This window comes from Entelurus aequoreus, linkage group LG09, assembly GCF_033978785.1.
Source record: "Entelurus aequoreus isolate RoL-2023_Sb linkage group LG09, RoL_Eaeq_v1.1, whole genome shotgun sequence".
NCBI classification, from domain to species: Eukaryota; Metazoa; Chordata; class Actinopteri; order Syngnathiformes; family Syngnathidae; genus Entelurus; species Entelurus aequoreus.
Window position 1 is genome coordinate 75753294 of NC_084739.1, and position 20361 is coordinate 75773654.

General features: G+C 33.5%; 1 protein-coding gene across 1 annotated transcript; it reads left to right on the plus strand.

The window, feature by feature from the left end:
• Positions 1 to 800: 800 nt before the first annotated feature.
• sult6b1 (sulfotransferase family, cytosolic, 6b, member 1) lies at positions 801 to 17692 on the plus strand. Its single transcript, XM_062059427.1, has 7 exons — positions 801 to 1116; positions 8610 to 8722; positions 8973 to 9062; positions 13967 to 14093; positions 14236 to 14330; positions 14398 to 14548; positions 16960 to 17692. The coding sequence occupies exons 1-7, from the start codon at positions 921 to 923 to the stop codon at positions 17085 to 17087; spliced, it is 900 nt and encodes a 299-aa protein (XP_061915411.1). The 5' UTR covers positions 801 to 920; the 3' UTR covers positions 17088 to 17692.
• The last annotated feature ends 2669 nt before the right edge of the window (positions 17693 to 20361 follow it).

Consider the following 20361-nt stretch of genomic DNA (forward strand, 5'->3'; position numbering starts at 1 on the left):
ATCATGACACCCACCTGTTCCCAATTAGCCTGTTTACCTGTGGGATGTTCCAAATAAGTGTTTGATGAGCATTCCTCAACTTTCTCAGTCTTTTTTGCCGCTTGTGCCAGCTTTTTTTAAAAACATGTCGCAGGCATCAAATTCCAAATGAGCTAATATTTGCAAAAAATAACAAAGTTTACCAGTCCGAACGTTAAGTATCTTGTCTTTGCAGTCTATTCAATTGAATATCAGTTGAAAAGGACTTGCAAATCATTGTATTCTGTTTTTATTTACCATTTACACAACTTCACTGGTTTTGGGGTTTGTATATGTTCAGAGGTAATACACCTAAATCAATATCAGACTCATTTCTGCCACAATCATTTTTCAACTTGTACATGTGTGCATGCACGTGTGTGTGTGTGTGTGTGTGTGTGTGGGTATGTGTGCATGTGTGTGTGTCACATTTGAAGGGAAGCATGCAACATGTGTGGGGCCCCGCAGCTTGTGAGGGGCCTGCAGGGAGCAAAAGAGGAAGTAGAAAAAGGAAAACAAGGGATGAAGCAGCGCTAATATATGAAATATACATTTTGAATGACGTACTTTATAGAGAATAATAACTGAGTTATAATTCTTATAATCAATGACACACTTTATTATTGCTCTCATATATACTCTCTAAACACCAATTTCCTCTCTGGAAAATTCTGGCATTCCATATGTGTGTGTGTGTGTGTGTGTGTGCGTGTATGTGTGTGTGTGTGGAGGCGGTGCCTGGCCTGTGCACACACACACACACACACACACACACATGGCATAGCAGCAGCATTTAGTTCCAGGAGTACTTGAGTGTTGAGGAGCAGCAATACATAAATATTTACATATACTGTATATATCAAATATATATATTTGATATATATATTGCTATAAGTTTGGTGATGGACGGTGAGGACTTTGCGGTCCACTTGCGGAGCAGACTGAGGGCGGCGTCGGCCATGCAGGAGGAGGAGAAGCTGTACAGGAACAAGGGGGTCCTGTACCCGCTCCTCCTGTGCCCGCGCGAGAACCTCCAAGCTCTGGAGGACGTGACAGCGCGAGATGATGACATCCTGCTGGTGGCCTATCCCAAATGTGGTGAGACCCCCTTCACGTTCTTCTGGTGACTTATCCCAAATGTGGGTGAGATTCCTCTCTGGCAACAACATCTACATGACCTCCATCATGTGACGCTGCTGCTCTTTTGGACTCACCAATGAATACATATCTACTCTTTATGGAACTTCCACTACACATTTACTAGACCATAACATATGTACGTGTGTGTGTGTGACTGCATACAAACTGGTCCTGTTAGGCTGGTTTGGTGGCACATGGTCATGCATTGCTGACCTCAGCCACACACACACGCACACATACACACACACACAAGTACGCGCACACACACGCACACACCCAAAAACACACTAATGTGATGCTCTTCCTCTCACATTTGCTTTGGAATGTTATTTTGCAAGTGTTTGAGATGTGTCAAATACTATTTATTCATTCCTTGTCACATTTATACTTTAGAAGTGCACAAAAATCGACTTAACGGGTCCTATCATGCAGAAGCAACTTTTCTTGCCTATTGGCACCTGCTGTGGTAATCGAAGCATGGAGGCGTTGCAGATATATTTGTAGTAATTGGTGGGATAATATTGTGGTAATTGGTGGGATAATACTGTAGTAATTGGTGGATAATAATGTATTAATTGGTGGATAATATTGTAGTAATTGGTGGGATAATACTGCAGTAATTGGTGGATAATATTGTAGTAATAAGTGGGATAATATTGTAGTAATTGGTGGTTAATAGTGTAGTAATTGATGGATAATATTGTAGTAATTGGTGGATAATATTGTAGTAATTGGTGGATAATATTGTGGTAATTGGTGGATAATACTGTGGTAACTGGTGGATGATACTGTAGTACTTGGGGATAATATTGTAGTAAGAGGGGGATAATACTGGTAGTAATTGGTGGATAATATTGTAGTAATTGGTGGATAATACTGTTGTAATTGGTGGGATAATATTGTAGTAATTGGCGGATAATACTGTGGTAATTGGTGGATAATACTCTAGAAATTGGTGGGATAATTATGTAGTAATTGGTAGATAATATTGTAGTAATTGGTGTAGAATACTGTAGTAATTGGTGGATAATACTGTCGTAATTGGTGGATAATCTTGTAGCAATTGGTGGGATAATACTGCAGTAATTGGTGGATAATATTGTAGTAATAAGTGGGATAATATTGTAGTAATTGGTGTAGAATACTGTAGTAATTGGTGGATAATACTGTGGTAACTGGTGTAGAATACTGTAGTAATTGGTGGATAATGTTGTAGAAAGAGGTGGATAATACTGTAGTAATTGGTGGATAATATTGTAGTTATTGGTGGATAATACTGTAGTAATTGGTGGATAATACTGTAGTAATTGGTGGATAATAATGTAGTAATTGGTGGATAATATTGTAGTAATTGGTGGGATAATACTGCAGTAATTGGTGGATAATATTGTAGTAATAAGTGGGATAATATTGTAGTAATTGGTGGTTAATAGTGTAGTAATTGGTGGATAATATTGTAGTAATTGGTGGATAATATTGTGGTAATTGGTGGATAATACTGTGGTAACTGGTGGATGATACTGTAGTACTTGGTGGATAATATTGTAGAAAGAGGTGGATAATACTGTAGTAATTGGTGGATAATATTGTAGTAATTGGTGGATAATACTGTAGTAATTGGTGGGATAATATTGTAGTAATTGGCGGATAATACTGTGGTAATTGGTGGATAATACTCCAAAAATTGGTAGGATAATTATGTAGTAATTGGTAGATAATATTGTAGTAATTGGTGGATAATACTGTCGTAATTGGTGGATAATCTTGTAGTAGTTGGTGGGATAATACTGCAGTAATTGGTAAGTAATATTGTAGTAATAAGTGGGATAATATTGTAGTAATTGGTGGTTAATAGTGTAGTAATTGGTGGATAATATTGTAGTAATTGGTGGATAATATTGTGGTAATTCGTGGATAATACTGTGGTAACTGGTGGATGATACTGTAGTACTTGGTGATAGTATTGTAGTAAAAGGTGGATAATATTGTAGTAATTGGTGGATAATACTGTAGTAATTGGTGGGATAATATTGTAGTAATTGGCGGATAATACTGTGGTAATTGGTGGATAATACTTTAGAAATTGGTAAGATAATTATGTAGTAATTGGTAGATAATATTGTAGTAATTGGTGTAGAATACTGTAGTAATTGGTGGATAATACTGTCGTAATTGGTGGATAATATTATAGTAATTGGCAGATAATATTGTAGTAATTGGTGTATAATACTGTAGCAATTGGTGGATAATAATGTAGTAATTGGTGGATAATCTTGTAGTAATTGGTGGGATAATACTGCAGTAATTGGTGGATAATATTGTAGTAATTGGTGGATAATATTGTAGTAATTGGCGGATAATATTGTAGTAATTGGTAGTTAATATTGTAGCAATTGGTGGATAATGCTGTAGTAATTTGTAGGATAATATTGTTGTAATTGGTGGATAATATTGTAGTAATTGGTGGATAATATTGTAGTAATTGGTAGTTAATATTGTAGTAATTGGTAGTTAATATTGTAGTAATTGGTGGATAATGCTGTAGTAATTTGTAGGATAATATTGTTGTAATTGGTGGATAATATTGTAGTAATTGGTGGATAATATTGTAGTAATTGGTGGATAATGCTGTAGTAATTCGTAGGATAATATTGTTGTAATTAGTGGATAATATTGTAGTAATTGGTGGATAATATTGTAGTTATTGGTGGATAATACTGTAGTAATTGGTGGATAATACTGTAGTAATTGGTGGATAATAATGTAGTAATTGGTGGATAATATTGTAGTAATTGGTGGGATAATACTGCAGTAATTGGTGGATAATATTGTAGTAATAAGTGGGATAATATTGTAGTAATTGGTGGTTAATAGTGTAGTAATTGGTGGATAATATTGTAGTAATTGGTGGATAATATTGTGGTAATTGGTGGATAATACTGTGGTAACTGGTGGATGATACTGTAGTACTTGGTGGATAATATTGTAGAAAGAGGTGGATAATACTGTAGTAATTGGTGGATAATATTGTAGTAATTGGTGGATAATACTGTAGTAATTGGTGGGATAATATTGTAGTAATTGGCGGATAATACTGTGGTAATTGGTGGATAATACTCCAAAAATTGGTAGGATAATTATGTAGTAATTGGTAGATAATATTGTAGTAATTGGTGGATAATACTGTCGTAATTGGTGGATAATCTTGTAGTAGTTGGTGGGATAATACTGCAGTAATTGGTAAGTAATATTGTAGTAATAAGTGGGATAATATTGTAGTAATTGGTGGTTAATAGTGTAGTAATTGGTGGATAATATTGTAGTAATTGGTGGATAATATTGTGGTAATTCGTGGATAATACTGTGGTAACTGGTGGATGATACTGTAGTACTTGGTGATAGTATTGTAGTAAAAGGTGGATAATATTGTAGTAATTGGTGGATAATACTGTAGTAATTGGTGGGATAATATTGTAGTAATTGGCGGATAATACTGTGGTAATTGGTGGATAATACTTTAGAAATTGGTAAGATAATTATGTAGTAATTGGTAGATAATATTGTAGTAATTGGTGTAGAATACTGTAGTAATTGGTGGATAATACTGTCGTAATTGGTGGATAATATTATAGTAATTGGCAGATAATATTGTAGTAATTGGTGTATAATACTGTAGCAATTGGTGGATAATAATGTAGTAATTGGTGGATAATCTTGTAGTAATTGGTGGGATAATACTGCAGTAATTGGTGGATAATATTGTAGTAATTGGTGGATAATATTGTAGTAATTGGCGGATAATATTGTAGTAATTGGTAGTTAATATTGTAGCAATTGGTGGATAATGCTGTAGTAATTTGTAGGATAATATTGTTGTAATTGGTGGATAATATTGTAGTAATTGGTGGATAATATTGTAGTAATTGGTAGTTAATATTGTAGTAATTGGTAGTTAATATTGTAGTAATTGGTGGATAATGCTGTAGTAATTTGTAGGATAATATTGTTGTAATTGGTGGATAATATTGTAGTAATTGGTGGATAATATTGTAGTAATTGGTGGATAATGCTGTAGTAATTTGTAGGATAATATTGTTGTAATTAGTGGATAATATTGTAGTAATTGGTGGATAATATTGTAGTAAATGGTGGATAATGCTGTAGTAATTTGTAGGATAATATTGTTGTAATTGGTGGATAATATTGTAGTAATTGGTGGATAATGCTGTAGTAATTTGTAGGATAATATTGTTGTAATTGGTGGATAATATTGTAGTAATTGGTGGATAATATTGTAGTAATTGGTGGATAATGTCAGGACGTGGACTATGAAGTGGTTTGTTTTCCCAAGATGCATAAGAATTGGACCGGACATGGCGTGAAGTTAAATACCTGATTTAATAATAGACTAGAAAAAGTATAAACAAAAGGCGCGCACAAGGCGGGGAACAAACTTGGCTAATAAAACAAAAGTAGCACAAAGGCAGAACTGTGGAAAAAAAGGAACAAAGAAAAGGCGCTCACAGCGGCGGTACAAAACAGTGGCTTGAATAAACAAAAAAACTTACGTGGCAAGAAAAGAGCAGCATGAACTATGACCCGGACAGAGTAAGCAGCGTGTCAAGAGTGCAGAGCAGGAATGTGATGTCCCCAGGCCCACCAACAGAAAATGAAAAGCTTAAATAACACAGACTGTCATGATCCATGGTCCGGATCATGTTTTTGTGTTTTCTGTTAATTTTGGACTCCTTTTGTTATTTGTTGTGCTCCTGTGAGTTTGTTTTGGTTGTCATGGTCACTCTTTGTGTGCACCTGTCTCTGATTAGTGCTCGCCCGCTCACCTGCTTCCCGAGCGCTAATCAGAGGCATTATTTAAGTTGCCTTTGCCAGTCACTCGTCCTGCTCTCATTGTGTTTGCTCCATGCACTTGTCACGTGAGTTTTTGAGTTCTAGTGTTCCTTGTCTTTTGCCTATGCTAAGTAATAGTTCCTTAACTTCCCGTGCGCTCTGCACGCATCCCTGTTGTTTTTGTTTATTGGATGATTTATGATAAATAAATCACTTCCTACCTTACGCCTTCGTCCGGAGCCGTTCCTTTGCATTGGGAGAACAACCGCGCAGCAAGCTGCGACCCCCCGATCGTGACACAGACATGATTAACAACAGGTGCGTGAGTGCAAATGAATCAGGTGTGTGACATGAGGACAGGTGAAAACTAATGGGTTGTCATGGAAACAAAACAGGGAGTGAAAAAACAGGAACTGACAAATCCAAAAAAGCACATGGCCAAACAAAACATGATCACACAGACATGACAGATAATACTGTCGTAATTGGTGGATAATATTATAGCAATTGGTAGATTATATTGTAGTAATTGGTGGATAATAATGTAGTAATTGGTGGATAATCTTGTAGTAATTGGTGGGATAATACTGCAGTAATTGGTGGATAATATTGTAGTAATTGGTGGATAATATTGTAGTTATTGGCGGATAATATTGTAGTAATTGGTAGTTAATATTGTAGTAATTGGTGGATAACACTGTAGTAATTTGTAGGATAATATTGTTGTAATTGGTGGATAATATTGTAGTAATTGGTGGATAATACTGTAGTAATTGGCGGATAATACTGTATTAATTGGTGGATAACACTGTAGTAATTGGTTGATAATACTGTAGTACTTGGTGGATAATACTGTAGTAATTGGTGGATAATACTGTAGTAATTGGTGGGATAATATTGAAGTAATTGGTGGATAATATTGTAGAAATTGGTGGATAATATTGTAGTAATTGATGGATAATACTGTAGTACTTGGTGGATAATATTGTAGTAATTAGTGTGATAATACTGTAGTACTTGGTGAATAATATTGTAGCAAGAGGTGGATAATACTGTAGTAATTGGTGGATAATATTGGAGTAATTGGTGGATAATACTGTAGTAATTGGTGGATAATACTGTAATAATTGGTAGGATAATGTTGTAGTAATTGGTGGATAATATTGTAGCAATTGATGGATAATATTGTAGTAATTGATGGATAATACTGTAGTAATTGGTGGATAATACTGTATTAATTGGTGGATAATACTGTAGTAATTGGTGGATAATATTGTAGTAATTGGTAGGATAATATTGTACTAATTGGTGGATAATATTGTGGTAATTGGTGGATAATATTGTAGTAATTGGTGGATAATACTGTAGATATTGGTGGGATAATACTGTAGTAATTGGTGGATAATATTGCAATAATTGGTGGATAATACTGTAGTAATTTGTAGGATGATATAGTCATTGGTGGATAATATTGTAGTAATTGGTAGGATAATATTGTACTAACTGGTGGATAATATTGTAGTATTTAGTGGGATAATACGGTAGTAATTGGTGGGATAATACATGTAGTAATTGGTGGGATAATATTGTAGTAATTGGTGGAATAATACTGTACTAATTGTTGGAAAATATTGGAGTAATAAGTGGGGATAATACTTTAGTAATTGGTGCATAATACTGTAGTTATTAGTGGATAATACTGTAGTAATTAGTGTGATAATACTGTAGTAATTGGTGGATAACACTGTAGTAATTGGTGGATAATACTGTAGTACTTGGTGGATAATATTTTAGTAAGAGGTGGATAATACTGTAGTATTTATAGCGATGGGGGAGACAATGAAACGGTAGTTAATAATGTTGGTCAGAAATGGTTTAATGGTACGTTAGCAATGTTAGCTCAAGTTGTTGTGTAGCTAGCTTAGCCTTCTACTGTAAGACAATAGCATCACGTCCTCTGGCCAAAATAGTGATTTTCCTAAAAACGACTTTTAAATGGATCAGTGCCTACTGGGTTTGGCAATGGACCAGTAAGTTATGTTATTACGTTAGCGATGTAGCTCGTAGCATAGTTTATGAGTCTCTTATTGTGTATAAGTCAAAGCAGCGGTGCAGAGTAATTATTTACATGACGATAAAGCCTTTTCATGTCAATGTACACATGAGTATGTCCAGGATCTAGCATTAAAAAGTCGAAGTTTAACGTGAGTCAGCGTATAGTTCCACACCTGTCCTTCCTCTCTCTCGTCCGCCCACATCTCCTCCTTCCTTGGCGCGACAACAAAACACGAGCGCTGATGTCCATGTATCATCTGGGTGTTGTGGTGAAAGTCACTCAAAATCAGATGTCACTGATGTCCAAAGTGCACAATAAAAGCAAAAAGAAACAAAACATTTCTGCCGGGCGGGGGCGAATGCTTACCCAGCGCGTGGAGGGGTTCATTTGCATCTAACAGCAGTTTTAAAAGGGAGAAAAAATGCCTTGAAAATAGGTCTGTAAAACCAAAACATGCACATTTTTCACCAAAGTATATGTATATATGTGTGTGTGTGTGTATATATATATATATATATATATGTATGTATATATGTTTGCGTTTCAGGGTTTAACTGGATGGTTGGTGTGTTGAAGAAGATGATGATGGAGGCCACAGGGAGGAAGGTAGAAACCAGAATGCCGCCACTTATGGAGTTTTTTGGACCGGATGTCTCCCAGGTATTTATGTTTATGTTTCTTAGCAGCTAATTCATACTATTATTATTGTTAACTGTGCAGCATAGTTGCCTGCATCAGTGAAGTGAGACATGGTGTAACACCTGCTTTCACCACCGGGGGAGCCCTTTAGCACAAAACAGTGCTAACGGGGACGTTGTCACGTCGTTTAATTATCATATTCGTATATTTCATTGATCGTATCGTTAGCATGCTGCCGGCTAACGCTAGTTGCAATGCCTCAAACTTCCAGGTGATGGATCAAAGTCCCTCTCCCAGGCTTCTGGGGACCCACCTGCACCCCGACAACATCCCTGCCACATTCTTCGCCAAGAGAGCAAAGGTGAGCGTCCCATTAGCCACCACAATTAGCAGGGGTGTGAATCTTTGGGCACCGAACGACTCGATTCCGATTCCTGGGGGTGACGATTCGATTGAGAATCGATTCCCCTTTCAACGCCAGTCCCGATTCAAAGCGATTCTTGCAATGTATTATTTGGTATAAGAATTATAACATACATTTTTCAGATTACAGGTTCGAATATTGACTCCTGGTTGCATGGAGATAGTAGAACCTTTATTTAACCAGATAAGAAAACCCATTGAGATCAAGATCTCTTTCAGCTCCTGATCAAGAGTAAAACCCAAGTACTTGTAATTTAAGACCTGCTCTATAGGGTTTCCATTTGATGTTACAATATTTGGAATATTTTCCAGTAGCACCCTTGAATGAGAGAAAACCATTACCTTGCTTTTATCTGTATTTAAAACCAATTTAAGATCAAATAAGCGAGCCTGGATGACATCAAAAGCAGCTTGTAAAAACTCAAAAGCCTGAATGATGGAGGTTGAACAGCAATAAATAATGGTGTCGTCTGCATAAAAATGGTACATTGCATTCGACAAATTATTACAAAGATTATTTATGTAGATAGAAAATAAAATGGGCCCCAGCACAGAGCCTTGTGGAACGCCTTTGGTAATGTCCAGTAATGAAGAGGTGGTCCCAGCCACCTGTACATGTTGTGTTCTGCTGGAGAGATAGTCTGTGAACCAAGCAGCTGCATTTTTAGATAATCCAACGTGATGAAGGGCTTGAATTAACAGACTGTGGTCTACTGTGTCAAATGCTTTTGACAAATCAATAAATAGGGCGACACAATATTTCTTGCCGTCTACAGCCTCGATTAAATCATTGAGGACCTTAAGAGCAGCTGTAATAGTGCTATGCTGTTTTCTAAAACCAGATTGAAATGGAGATAAAATATTGTTTGATTCTAAAAAATCCTCTAGCTGGTTACTGATGATCTTCTCAAACAATTTTGCTAAAATGCATAATTTAGAAATTGGTCTGTAATTATTTATATTTGTGGGTTCACCCCCTTTTAGCAGGGGAAGAACAAAGGCAGATTTCCAGATTTTTGGAATGCTTTTACTTGTTAAGACTTAGGTTAAAAATATGCGAGAGAGGCTCAGCAACAAAACCAGCAGCCAATTTTAAGAAAAAGGGTTCAAGTTGGTCAGGTCCTGCTGCTTTAGTTGTGTTTAGGCTCTTTAGTGCACTGCTTACCTCGGATATTGATACAGGTGTGAACTCAAAAGTGCAGGTGCTGCGTCTATTTACAGCCTGTGGTGTATTTGGTATATTAACATTAGTTAAACCAACATTTGACAATTGAGGATTCAACGACTCAAACAAGGATCCGGCAGAAACAAAATACTCATTAAAACAATTTGATATAGTTGTCTTATCAGACAAAGTACCAGATTGAGTAATTAAAGGACTTGGAAAGTCATTTGTTGTCACATGATTTAAAGAAGCTTTTATGGTTTGCCAAAACTTTTTGGGATCATTTATATGTTTTTTGCATTCATGCAGGTAAAAATCAGACTTGGCCCTCTTAACAAGCGAAGTACATTTATTTCTAAGCTGGCGAAAGCTAAGCCAGTCAGCCTCTGTCTTTGTTTTTCGAGCCCTGGCCCAAGCAACGTCTCTCTCTTTGAGAAGGTTTCCAATTGCAGAGGAAAACCAGGGATTATTTCGACCTTTAACTCTAAGTTTTCGAAAGGGAGCATGTTTATTGACTATACGTTGAAATTCATTATAAAAGTATTTCAACGCTATCTCAATATCATCAATTAAAGCAACTCTGTTCCACTGAAAGGCAGCTAAATCGTATATAAAAGCTGGGAGGCAAAAGTTTTTAATATTTCTTTTGCATGTAATAGTGGGTTTTGATTTTGGTAGCTTGCAGTTTCTTACAGCTGCAATTGTACAATGGTCACTCAAGTCATTGGCAAACACCCCAGTGCCAGTGTACTTATGGGGAGCGTTGGTTAGAATCAGATCAAGTAAAGATGATTTTGAGGAGTTTTTAGTATTGGGTCGAGTTGGGGAAGTGATTAATTGAGTTAAGTTTAGTGAGTTGCATACAGCTTTAAGGTTATCAGAAGAGGAAGTCAACCAGTCAAAATTTAAATCACCAACCAAGAGAAGTTCACTAGCTTTTAACCCACTCATAAAGGATTCAAGCGAGGCAAGGGCTTCAGTGGAGGCAGAGGGAGGTCTATAACACCCTACAATTGCGAGAGATTGGCCATGTGAGAATTCAAGCTGCAGGGCCTAAAAACATCTTTTTAAAATTGATTCTTATTCAAATGATTTTTGAAAATGAAAAATCGATTTAGAATTGGAATGAATAAGAATCGCAATTCGGATTTGAATCCAGTTTTGTGTGCCCCCCTAACAACCACTAGGGGGAAAATATTCCATTGCAGGACTCAGTTTGAAATGAGAATCGATTTTGAATCAAATCATCAAAGCAGGAATCGGAATCAGAAAGACTCCCTAGGGAACACTATAGAAAGGGTGTGAGTGTTTCCGATTTCGATTCCCTGGGGTGAGGACTCGATTCAGAATCGATTCAGAATCGATTCTCAATTCAAACCGATTCTTGCAATGTACTATTTGGTATAATAATTATAATTAATTTTTTTTTAAAAACAAGTTACAGGTTAGAAAAGCTCCTTCTGGTTGCGTAGAGATGGCCTATAAAAAGTATTTGTTTATTTATGTTTACATGTATATGTGTATATATATATATATATATATATATATATATATATATATATATATATATATATATATATATATATATATATATATATGTATGTGTGTAAATATGTAGATGTGTGTGTATGTATATACATATGTATATGTATGTATGTATATATATATACACATACACACATATATATACACATTCACATATCTTATATTTATATATATATGAAATATATATGTGAACGTGTATACATGTGTATATAGACGTGTATGTGTATATATATACACACACATATACTTATACATATGTATATACATACACACACACATATACATATATATATATATATATATATATATACTTATACATGTGTATATATATATATATGTATATATATATATATACTTATACATGTGTATATATATATATATATATATATACTTATACATGTGTATATATATATATATGTATATATATATATACTTATACATGTGTATATATATATATATATATATACTTATACATGTATATATTATGTATATTATGTATATACATATATTATGTATATACATGTATATATATATATATATATATATATATATATATATATATATATATATATATATATATATATACACATGTATAAGTATATATATATATATATATACATGTATATACATAATATATGTATATACATAATATATACATAATATATACATGTATAAGTATATATATATATATATACATGTATAAGTATATATATATATGTATATATATATATACACATGTATAAGTATATATATATATACACATGTATAAGTATATATATATATATACATATATATATATATACACATGTATAAGTATATATATATATATATATATACATGTATATACATAATATATGTATATACATAATATATACATGTATAAGTATATATATATACATGTATAAGTATATATATATATATATATATATAAATATATATATATACATGTATAAGTATATATATATATACATGTATAAGTGTATAAGTATATATATATACATGTATAAGTATATATATATATATATATAAATATATATATATACATGTATAAGTATATATATATATACATGTATAAGTGTATAAGTATATATATATATATATATGTATATATATATATATATACATAATATATGTATATACATAATATATACATAATATATACATGTATAAGTATATATATATACATGTATAAGTATATATATATATATATATATATATATATATATATATACATGTATAAGTATATATATATATACATGTATAAGTGTATAAGTATATATATATATATATATACATGTATAAGTATATATATATATACATGTATAAGTGTATAAGTATATATATATATATATATACATGTATAAGTATATATATATATATACATGTATAAGTGTATAAGTATATATATAAATATATATATATACATGTATAAGTATATATATATATACATGTATAAGTGTATATAGATATACATATATACATGTATAAGTATATATATATATATACATGTATAAGTATATATATATATATATATATATATATATACATGTATAAGTATATATATATATATATACATGTATAAGTATATATATATATACATGTATAAGTGTATAAGTATATATATATATATATATATATATATATATATATATATATATATATATATATATATATATATATATATATATGTATATATATGTATATATATATATATATATATATATATATATATATATATATATATATATATATATATATATATATATATATATATATATATATATATATATAAATTCTGATTGGATAGAGATGGCTTATAAAAAGTATTTTTTTAAATGTATTCTAAAAAAAAAAAAGTGTAACTTTTTTTTTTTCAAATTTTTTTTTGTGTGCAACCACTAGGGGGAGCCACATGACTAAGACAAGTCTGTCTAGATGTGAATCTTTGGGCAACCTTGAATCGATTCCGATCCCCTTGGGTGATGATTCAGTTTGATGGAGATGGCCTAAAACGTATTTATGGTTCAAATGGATTCTTATTTAAAAGCAAAATTAGATTATCATTTTTAAATGTTTAATTGATTTAGAATGGAAATGAATAAGAAGCGTGCAAGTGTGGTTTTGTGTCCCAGATGTTGGTGATCTTCAGGAACCCCAAAGACACGCTGGTGTCCTTCTATCATTTCTGCAACAACAACCCCGTCCTGCCTTCTGTGTCGTCCTGGGAATCTTTCTTCGCCGACTTCCTGTCAGGAGACGGTGAGTGCCCTATGGCCGCCACGCTCAGCTGAGGCTCAATGTGCATTTGTCTGGGGGTCTAGTTCCCTGGGGGTCCTAATGTGCATTTGTCTGGGGGTCTAGTTCCCTGGGGGTCCTAATGTGCATTTGTCTGGGGGTCTAGTTCCCTGGGGGTCCTACTTCGAGCACGCCTTGGCCTGGGAGAAGAGGATGGACGACCCCGACGTCATGCTAGTCACCTACGAGCAGCTCAAACAAGTAAACGCTCAGGAGGAGCTCGCCGCCCACGTGGAATTTACTCAACGAGCATGTGATCTTCACGCAGGACCTCGGCCAGGCCGTCCGTCACATGGCCTCCTTCCTGGGCTTCACGCTGACCCAGGATCAGGTGCGCCGCGTGTCCGAGGCCAGCACCTTTGCCGCCATGAAGGAGAGCTCGCAGCACGGCGGGATTGAAAACATCATCTTCAGGAAAGGTGTGTTTTTTATGTTATTAACGTGTAATTAACATGTTATTAATCATACGTTGAACTATTACACTTTTTAACTTATTAACCGTTTATGTTTTTTATGTTATTAACATGTAATTAACTAGTTATGAATCATAAGTGGAACTATTACAGTTTTTAAGTAATTAACGTTGATGTTTTTTATGTTATTAACATGTAATTAACATGTAATTACACGTTATTAATCATAAGTGGAACTATTAGTTTTTAAATAATTAACTGTTTATGTTTTTTATGTTATTAACGTGTATCTAACACGTTATTAATCATACGTCGAACTAACTATTACAGTTTTTAACTTATAAACCGTTTGTTTTTGTTATTAACATGTAATTAACACATTATTAATCATAAGTGGAACTAACTATTAGTTTTTAAGTAATTAACGTTTATGTTTTTTATGTTAATAACATGTAATTAACACGTTGTCAATTATAAGTGGAACTAACTATTACAGTTTTTAACTTACCGTATTAACCGTTTATGTTATTAACATGTAAATAACCCGTTATTAATCATAAGTGGAACTAACTATTACAGTTTTTAAGTAATTAACCGTTTGTTTTTTATGTTATTAACATGTAATTAACACGTATTAGTCATACGTTGAACAAACTATTACAGTTTTTAACGTATTAACTGTTTATGTTTTTTATGTTATTAACGTGTAATTAACACGTTAATGTTTGGTCTAACTAACATAGTTTATAAGTTAATAACAAATTATGGTTTTATGTTATCAACAAAATTATTGTTGTCAAATCTCCCCAAACTTGTCCCAATCGTTTGTCCTGCAACTAATACAATTTTTTTTGTTGTTGTTGACGTTGTTTTTATGTTATTAACGTGTAATTAACGTGTTATTAATCATAACTAGAACCCAACTATCATCCAAATCTCTCCAAACTTGTCCCAATCTTTTGTGCTGCAAACATTTTTTGTCGAACTATTATAGTTTTTATGTTATTAACATTATATGTTTGTGGTGTTATTAACATGTTATTACTCGTTAATAACACCCCTACCAACCATGTCTAAAAATCCCTAAACCAGTCCCAGTGGATTGTGCTGCAAACATTATTGGTCTAACTATTATAGTTTTTAAGTTATTAACAATTTATGGTTTTATGTTATTAACGTGTAATTGACGTGTAATTAGTCATAACTACAACCCAACCATGTCCAAATGTCTCTAAACTTGTCCAAATCTTTTGTGCTGCAAACATTTTTGGTCGAACTATTATAGTTTTTATGTTATTAACATTATGTTTGTGGTGTTATTCACATGTTATTACTCGTTAATAACACCCCTACCAACCATGTCTAAAAATCCCTAAAACAGTTCCAGTGGATTGTGCTGCAAACATTATTAGCCTAACTATTATAGTTTATGAGTTAATAACAATTTATGGTTTTACGTTATTAACAAAATGTTTGTTGTCAAACTCTCCCCAATTGTTTGTCCTGCAACTATTACAATTTTTTTTGTTGACGTTGTGTTTTTATGTTATTAACGTGTGATTAACGTGTTATTAATCATAACAAGAACCCAACTATGTCCAAATCTCTCCAAACTTGTCCCAAGCTGCAAACATTTTTGGTCGGACTATTATAGTTTTTATGTTATTAACATTATTATATTTGTAGTGTTATTAACATGTTATTACTCATTAATAACACCCCTACCAACCATGTCTAAACCTCCCTAAACCGGTCTTAGTGGTTTGTGCAGCAAACATTATTGGCCTAACTATTATAGTTTTTAAGTTATCAACAATTTATGGTTTGATGTTATTAACGTGTAATTAACGTGTTATTAATCATAACAATAACCCAACTATGTCCAAATCTCTCCAAACATGTTAACAGTTAAAACAACTTAGCAGCAGAAGTCTGGGGAGGTTTGGACACAGTTGAGTTCTAGTTATGTTAAATAACATTTGAATTACATAAACAACATAAAATGTGAAGAAATTAAAAACTATAATAGTTACATTAGAAACAGAAGGACAAGTTTGGGGAGATTTGGACAAGGTGGGCGGGGCCGACGTCACAGGTGATGATCTTACCTAGCTTACTCAGTGGCCTAGTGGTTAGAGTGTCCGCCCTAAGATGGGTAGGTTGGGAGTTCAAACCCCGGCCGAGTCATACCAAAGACTATAAAAATGGGAGCCATTACCTCCCTGCTTGGCACTCAGCATCAAGGGTTGGAATTGGGGGTTGAATCACCAAAAATGATTCCCGGGCGCGGCCACCGCTGCTGCTCACTGCTCCCCTCACCTCCCAGGGGGTGATCAAGGGTGACGGGTCAAATGCAGAGAATAATTTTGTGTGTGTGACAATCATTGGTACTTAACTTGGGGCGCATGTGATGGCAGGTGAGGTGGGGGACTGGAGGAACCACTTCACGGAGGAACAGAGCCGGCAGATGGACCAGGTCTTCAGCCGACACCTGGCAGGGACCCGGCTGGGACGCCAGCTCAACTACGACCTCCACTGTCTGTAGGACGCCAATTTTTTTTACACTGAATTTATGGAACTGATTGTTTTGAGTTTGAATTCTGTGAACTGGATTGTTTTACATCAAATCGTGCTGACTATTTGGCTGAATAAAAAATTTGTGTTTTGAAAAATCCAGTGCAGAAATATTCTTTGCTTGAAAAAAAAACCCTCAAGAATGTCACATGACTTGAAACCTGACACCTCATTGGCTGCGTCTGAGAAACGATCGATTGCTTCAGTGCGAACTGATATTTTTGTACACTGAATTTTAAAACACTGATTTTTTTTAAACACATTTTTATTCAATTAAATGGTCAGCATAATTTGAGGTAAAGAAATGGAGTCCACCAAATTTAAACGCAGTGAGATAAATTCAGATCGTTGGCATTAAAGACACAATTGAAGCTCCGTAACTACGAAGAAGACCTTCAAGTTCTGTCAGAAGATCAGTTCAACTCTTGACCAGGTCTGAAGATAAGTTGGAATCCTTTCAACAACTTAAGTGCTAACTTTTTGTAGTAAACATTACTTTGTTGTCCTTCATCATTCCTTAAATGACACACTGATATTGTTTCAATGCAACTATGACCATAAATACTTCACTAATAAATGGCTATTAAAACACCTTGTTATTAATAATGTTGCACAAATCACCATCAGATATGTTGTATTTTTAATGTAGCTAGCTAACATTTTAGCATTAGTACTGTTTGACGACAAAAAACATGTCTGATACGCTTTATTTTGAAAGCCTTAACCAACGTTGTTTAATTAACACTTAGTTTTGTACATAAAATCATCACTGGTAAGCTTTATTTTGAAAACAATAAACAGTAAAGTGTAACTAACATTTCATCATTAGTATTGTTAAGAAAATCATCACTGATATGCTTTATTTTGGAAAAGAGCCACTAGTGATGTCTTACTAACATTTTATCATTACTTTTGTAAAGAAAATCATCACTGATATGCTTTATTTTGAAAGCGTCAACCAGTAAAGTATAGATAACGTTTTATCACTGGTTTTAAGAAAAAATCATCACTGATATGCTTTATTTTGAAGGTATCAACCAATGAAGTGTAGCAAACATTTCTATCATTACTTTTGTAAAGAAAATCATCACTGATATGCTTTATTTTCAAAGCGTCAACCAGTAAAGTCTAGCTAACATATTATCATTAGTTTTGTAAATAAATCATAACTGATATGCTTTATTTTGAAGGTGTCAACCAGCGATTTCTTGCTAGCATTTAATCAGTAATTTTGTAAATAAATCATCACTGATATGCTTTATTTTGAAAGTGTCAACCAATAAAGTCTCGATAACATTTTGTTGCTAGATTTATGAAAAAAAATCATCACTGATATGCTTTTATTTTGAAGGTGTCAACCAGTGATGTCTAACTAACATTTGATTAGGTTTGTAAAGAAAATCATCACTGATATGCTTTATTTTGAAAGTGTCAACCAGTAAAGTTTAGCTAACATTTTATCACTAGTTTTATGAACAAAAATCATCACTAATATGCTTTATTTTGAAAGTGTCAACCAATAAAGTCTCGATAACATTTTGTCACTAGTTTTATGAAAAAAATCATCACTGATATGCTTTACTTTGAAGGTGTCAACCAGTTATGTCTAGCTAATATTTTATCATTAGTTCTGTAAAGAATATCATCACTGATCTGCTTTATTTTGAAAACGTCCACCAGTGATGTCTAACATGTTTGCTAACATTTTATCATTAGTTTTATGAAAAAGATCATCACAGATGTGCTTTATTTTGAAGGTGTCAACCAATGATGTCTAACTAACATTTTATCATCACTGATATGCTTTATTTTGAAAACGTCCACTAGTGATGTCTAACATGTTTGCTAACATTTTATCATTAGTTTTATGAAAAAAATCATCACTGACATACTTTATTTTGAAGGTGTCAAACAGTGATGTCTAACTAATATTTTATCACCCCAAAAAGGAAAAGCGGTAGAAAATGGATGGATGGATAGTTCTGGAAAGAAATTCATCACTGATATGCTTTATTTTGAAAACGTCCACCAGTGATGTCGAACATGTTTGCTAACATTTTATCATTAGTTTTATGGAAAAAATCATCACTGATGTGCTTTATTTTGAAGGCGTCAACCAGTGATGTCTAACTAACATTTTATCATCACTTATCTGCTTTATTTAGAAAACGTCCACCAGTGATCCATCCATCCATCCATTTTATACCGCTTGTCCCTTGTCTAACATATTTGCTAACATTGATTAACGTGGATCCCGACTTAAACAAGTTGAAAAACGTATTCGGGTGTTACCATTTAGTGGTCAATTGCAGGCCTGGCCCTAACCAATCTGGCGCCCTAGGCAAGATTTTAGGTGGCGCCCCCCCACATCGGCAGTGAAGTGTATACACTCACAAGAAACCGAATAGCTTTGTCTTTGACCTTTTTTTTTACTTAAAGAAAGCAAATTAACAATCAGAATAGTTAACAAGATTAAAAAAAATATGAATAAATAAATGAATACAAAAAATAAAAAATGAATATATGAAATACAATATTTTTTACATACATAAACACAAAATAAAACGTGTCAACTAGTTGCATAAAATAAATTAAAAATACAATATAAATAAGGCACTGCACAAAACAAGATATCAAACCAGTATGACTTTAACAACTATTTTACAAAAAAAGGGGATCCTACAGAGTTCTCTATTTGTGCTTTTCAATATTGCATTAACTAGAATGACTTACAAATTACTGTACACCAGGGAGTACTGTAATTACCAAACATTACATTATTATTTTCCATAACAATTTAGCCCCCTCCACAATATTAACCCGACGTTAAAACAGAACTAGCTATTTATTGATTAGCAATTGCCGAATCATGTAACATTAGCTTAAAGCCAGGTTAAAGCCAGGTTACTATTACATTCTGTAACAGACAAATAATTTCATGTAGGCTAGCGTTACCTACCTGCTACCTCTGTCTTTTTCTCGTTTCTCCTCCTCTTCTTTTCTATTTTTTCTTCCCTGGGCACCTGACAGTTTTGGCCGTTTTGACATCTTGTGTTGTTTTTTGATGTGGTGACGTCCAAAGAGAGTCATGATACGGGAAGGGAGGGGGCGCACCGTGCGGGGAGGAGGGGGGACGTAATGTTGTAACAAATAATATTTCTATTAAATAGGCTTTACTTTGCATTTTAATTAACGTGGGATTATTTTTTGTATTTAGAAATACAATTTTTTTTTTCTCCAACATT

Coding starts and splice junctions, on each gene's coding strand:
- sult6b1 (XM_062059427.1), top strand. CDS start 921: ATGGACGGTGAGGACTTTGCGGTCCACTTGCGGAGCAGACTGAGGGCG. Junction 8,723..8,972: donor TTGGACCGGATGTCTCCCAG/GTATTTATGTTT, acceptor TCAAACTTCCAG/GTGATGGATCAAAGTCCCTC. Junction 9,063..13,966: donor TCTTCGCCAAGAGAGCAAAG/GTGAGCGTCCCA, acceptor TTTGTGTCCCAG/ATGTTGGTGATCTTCAGGAA.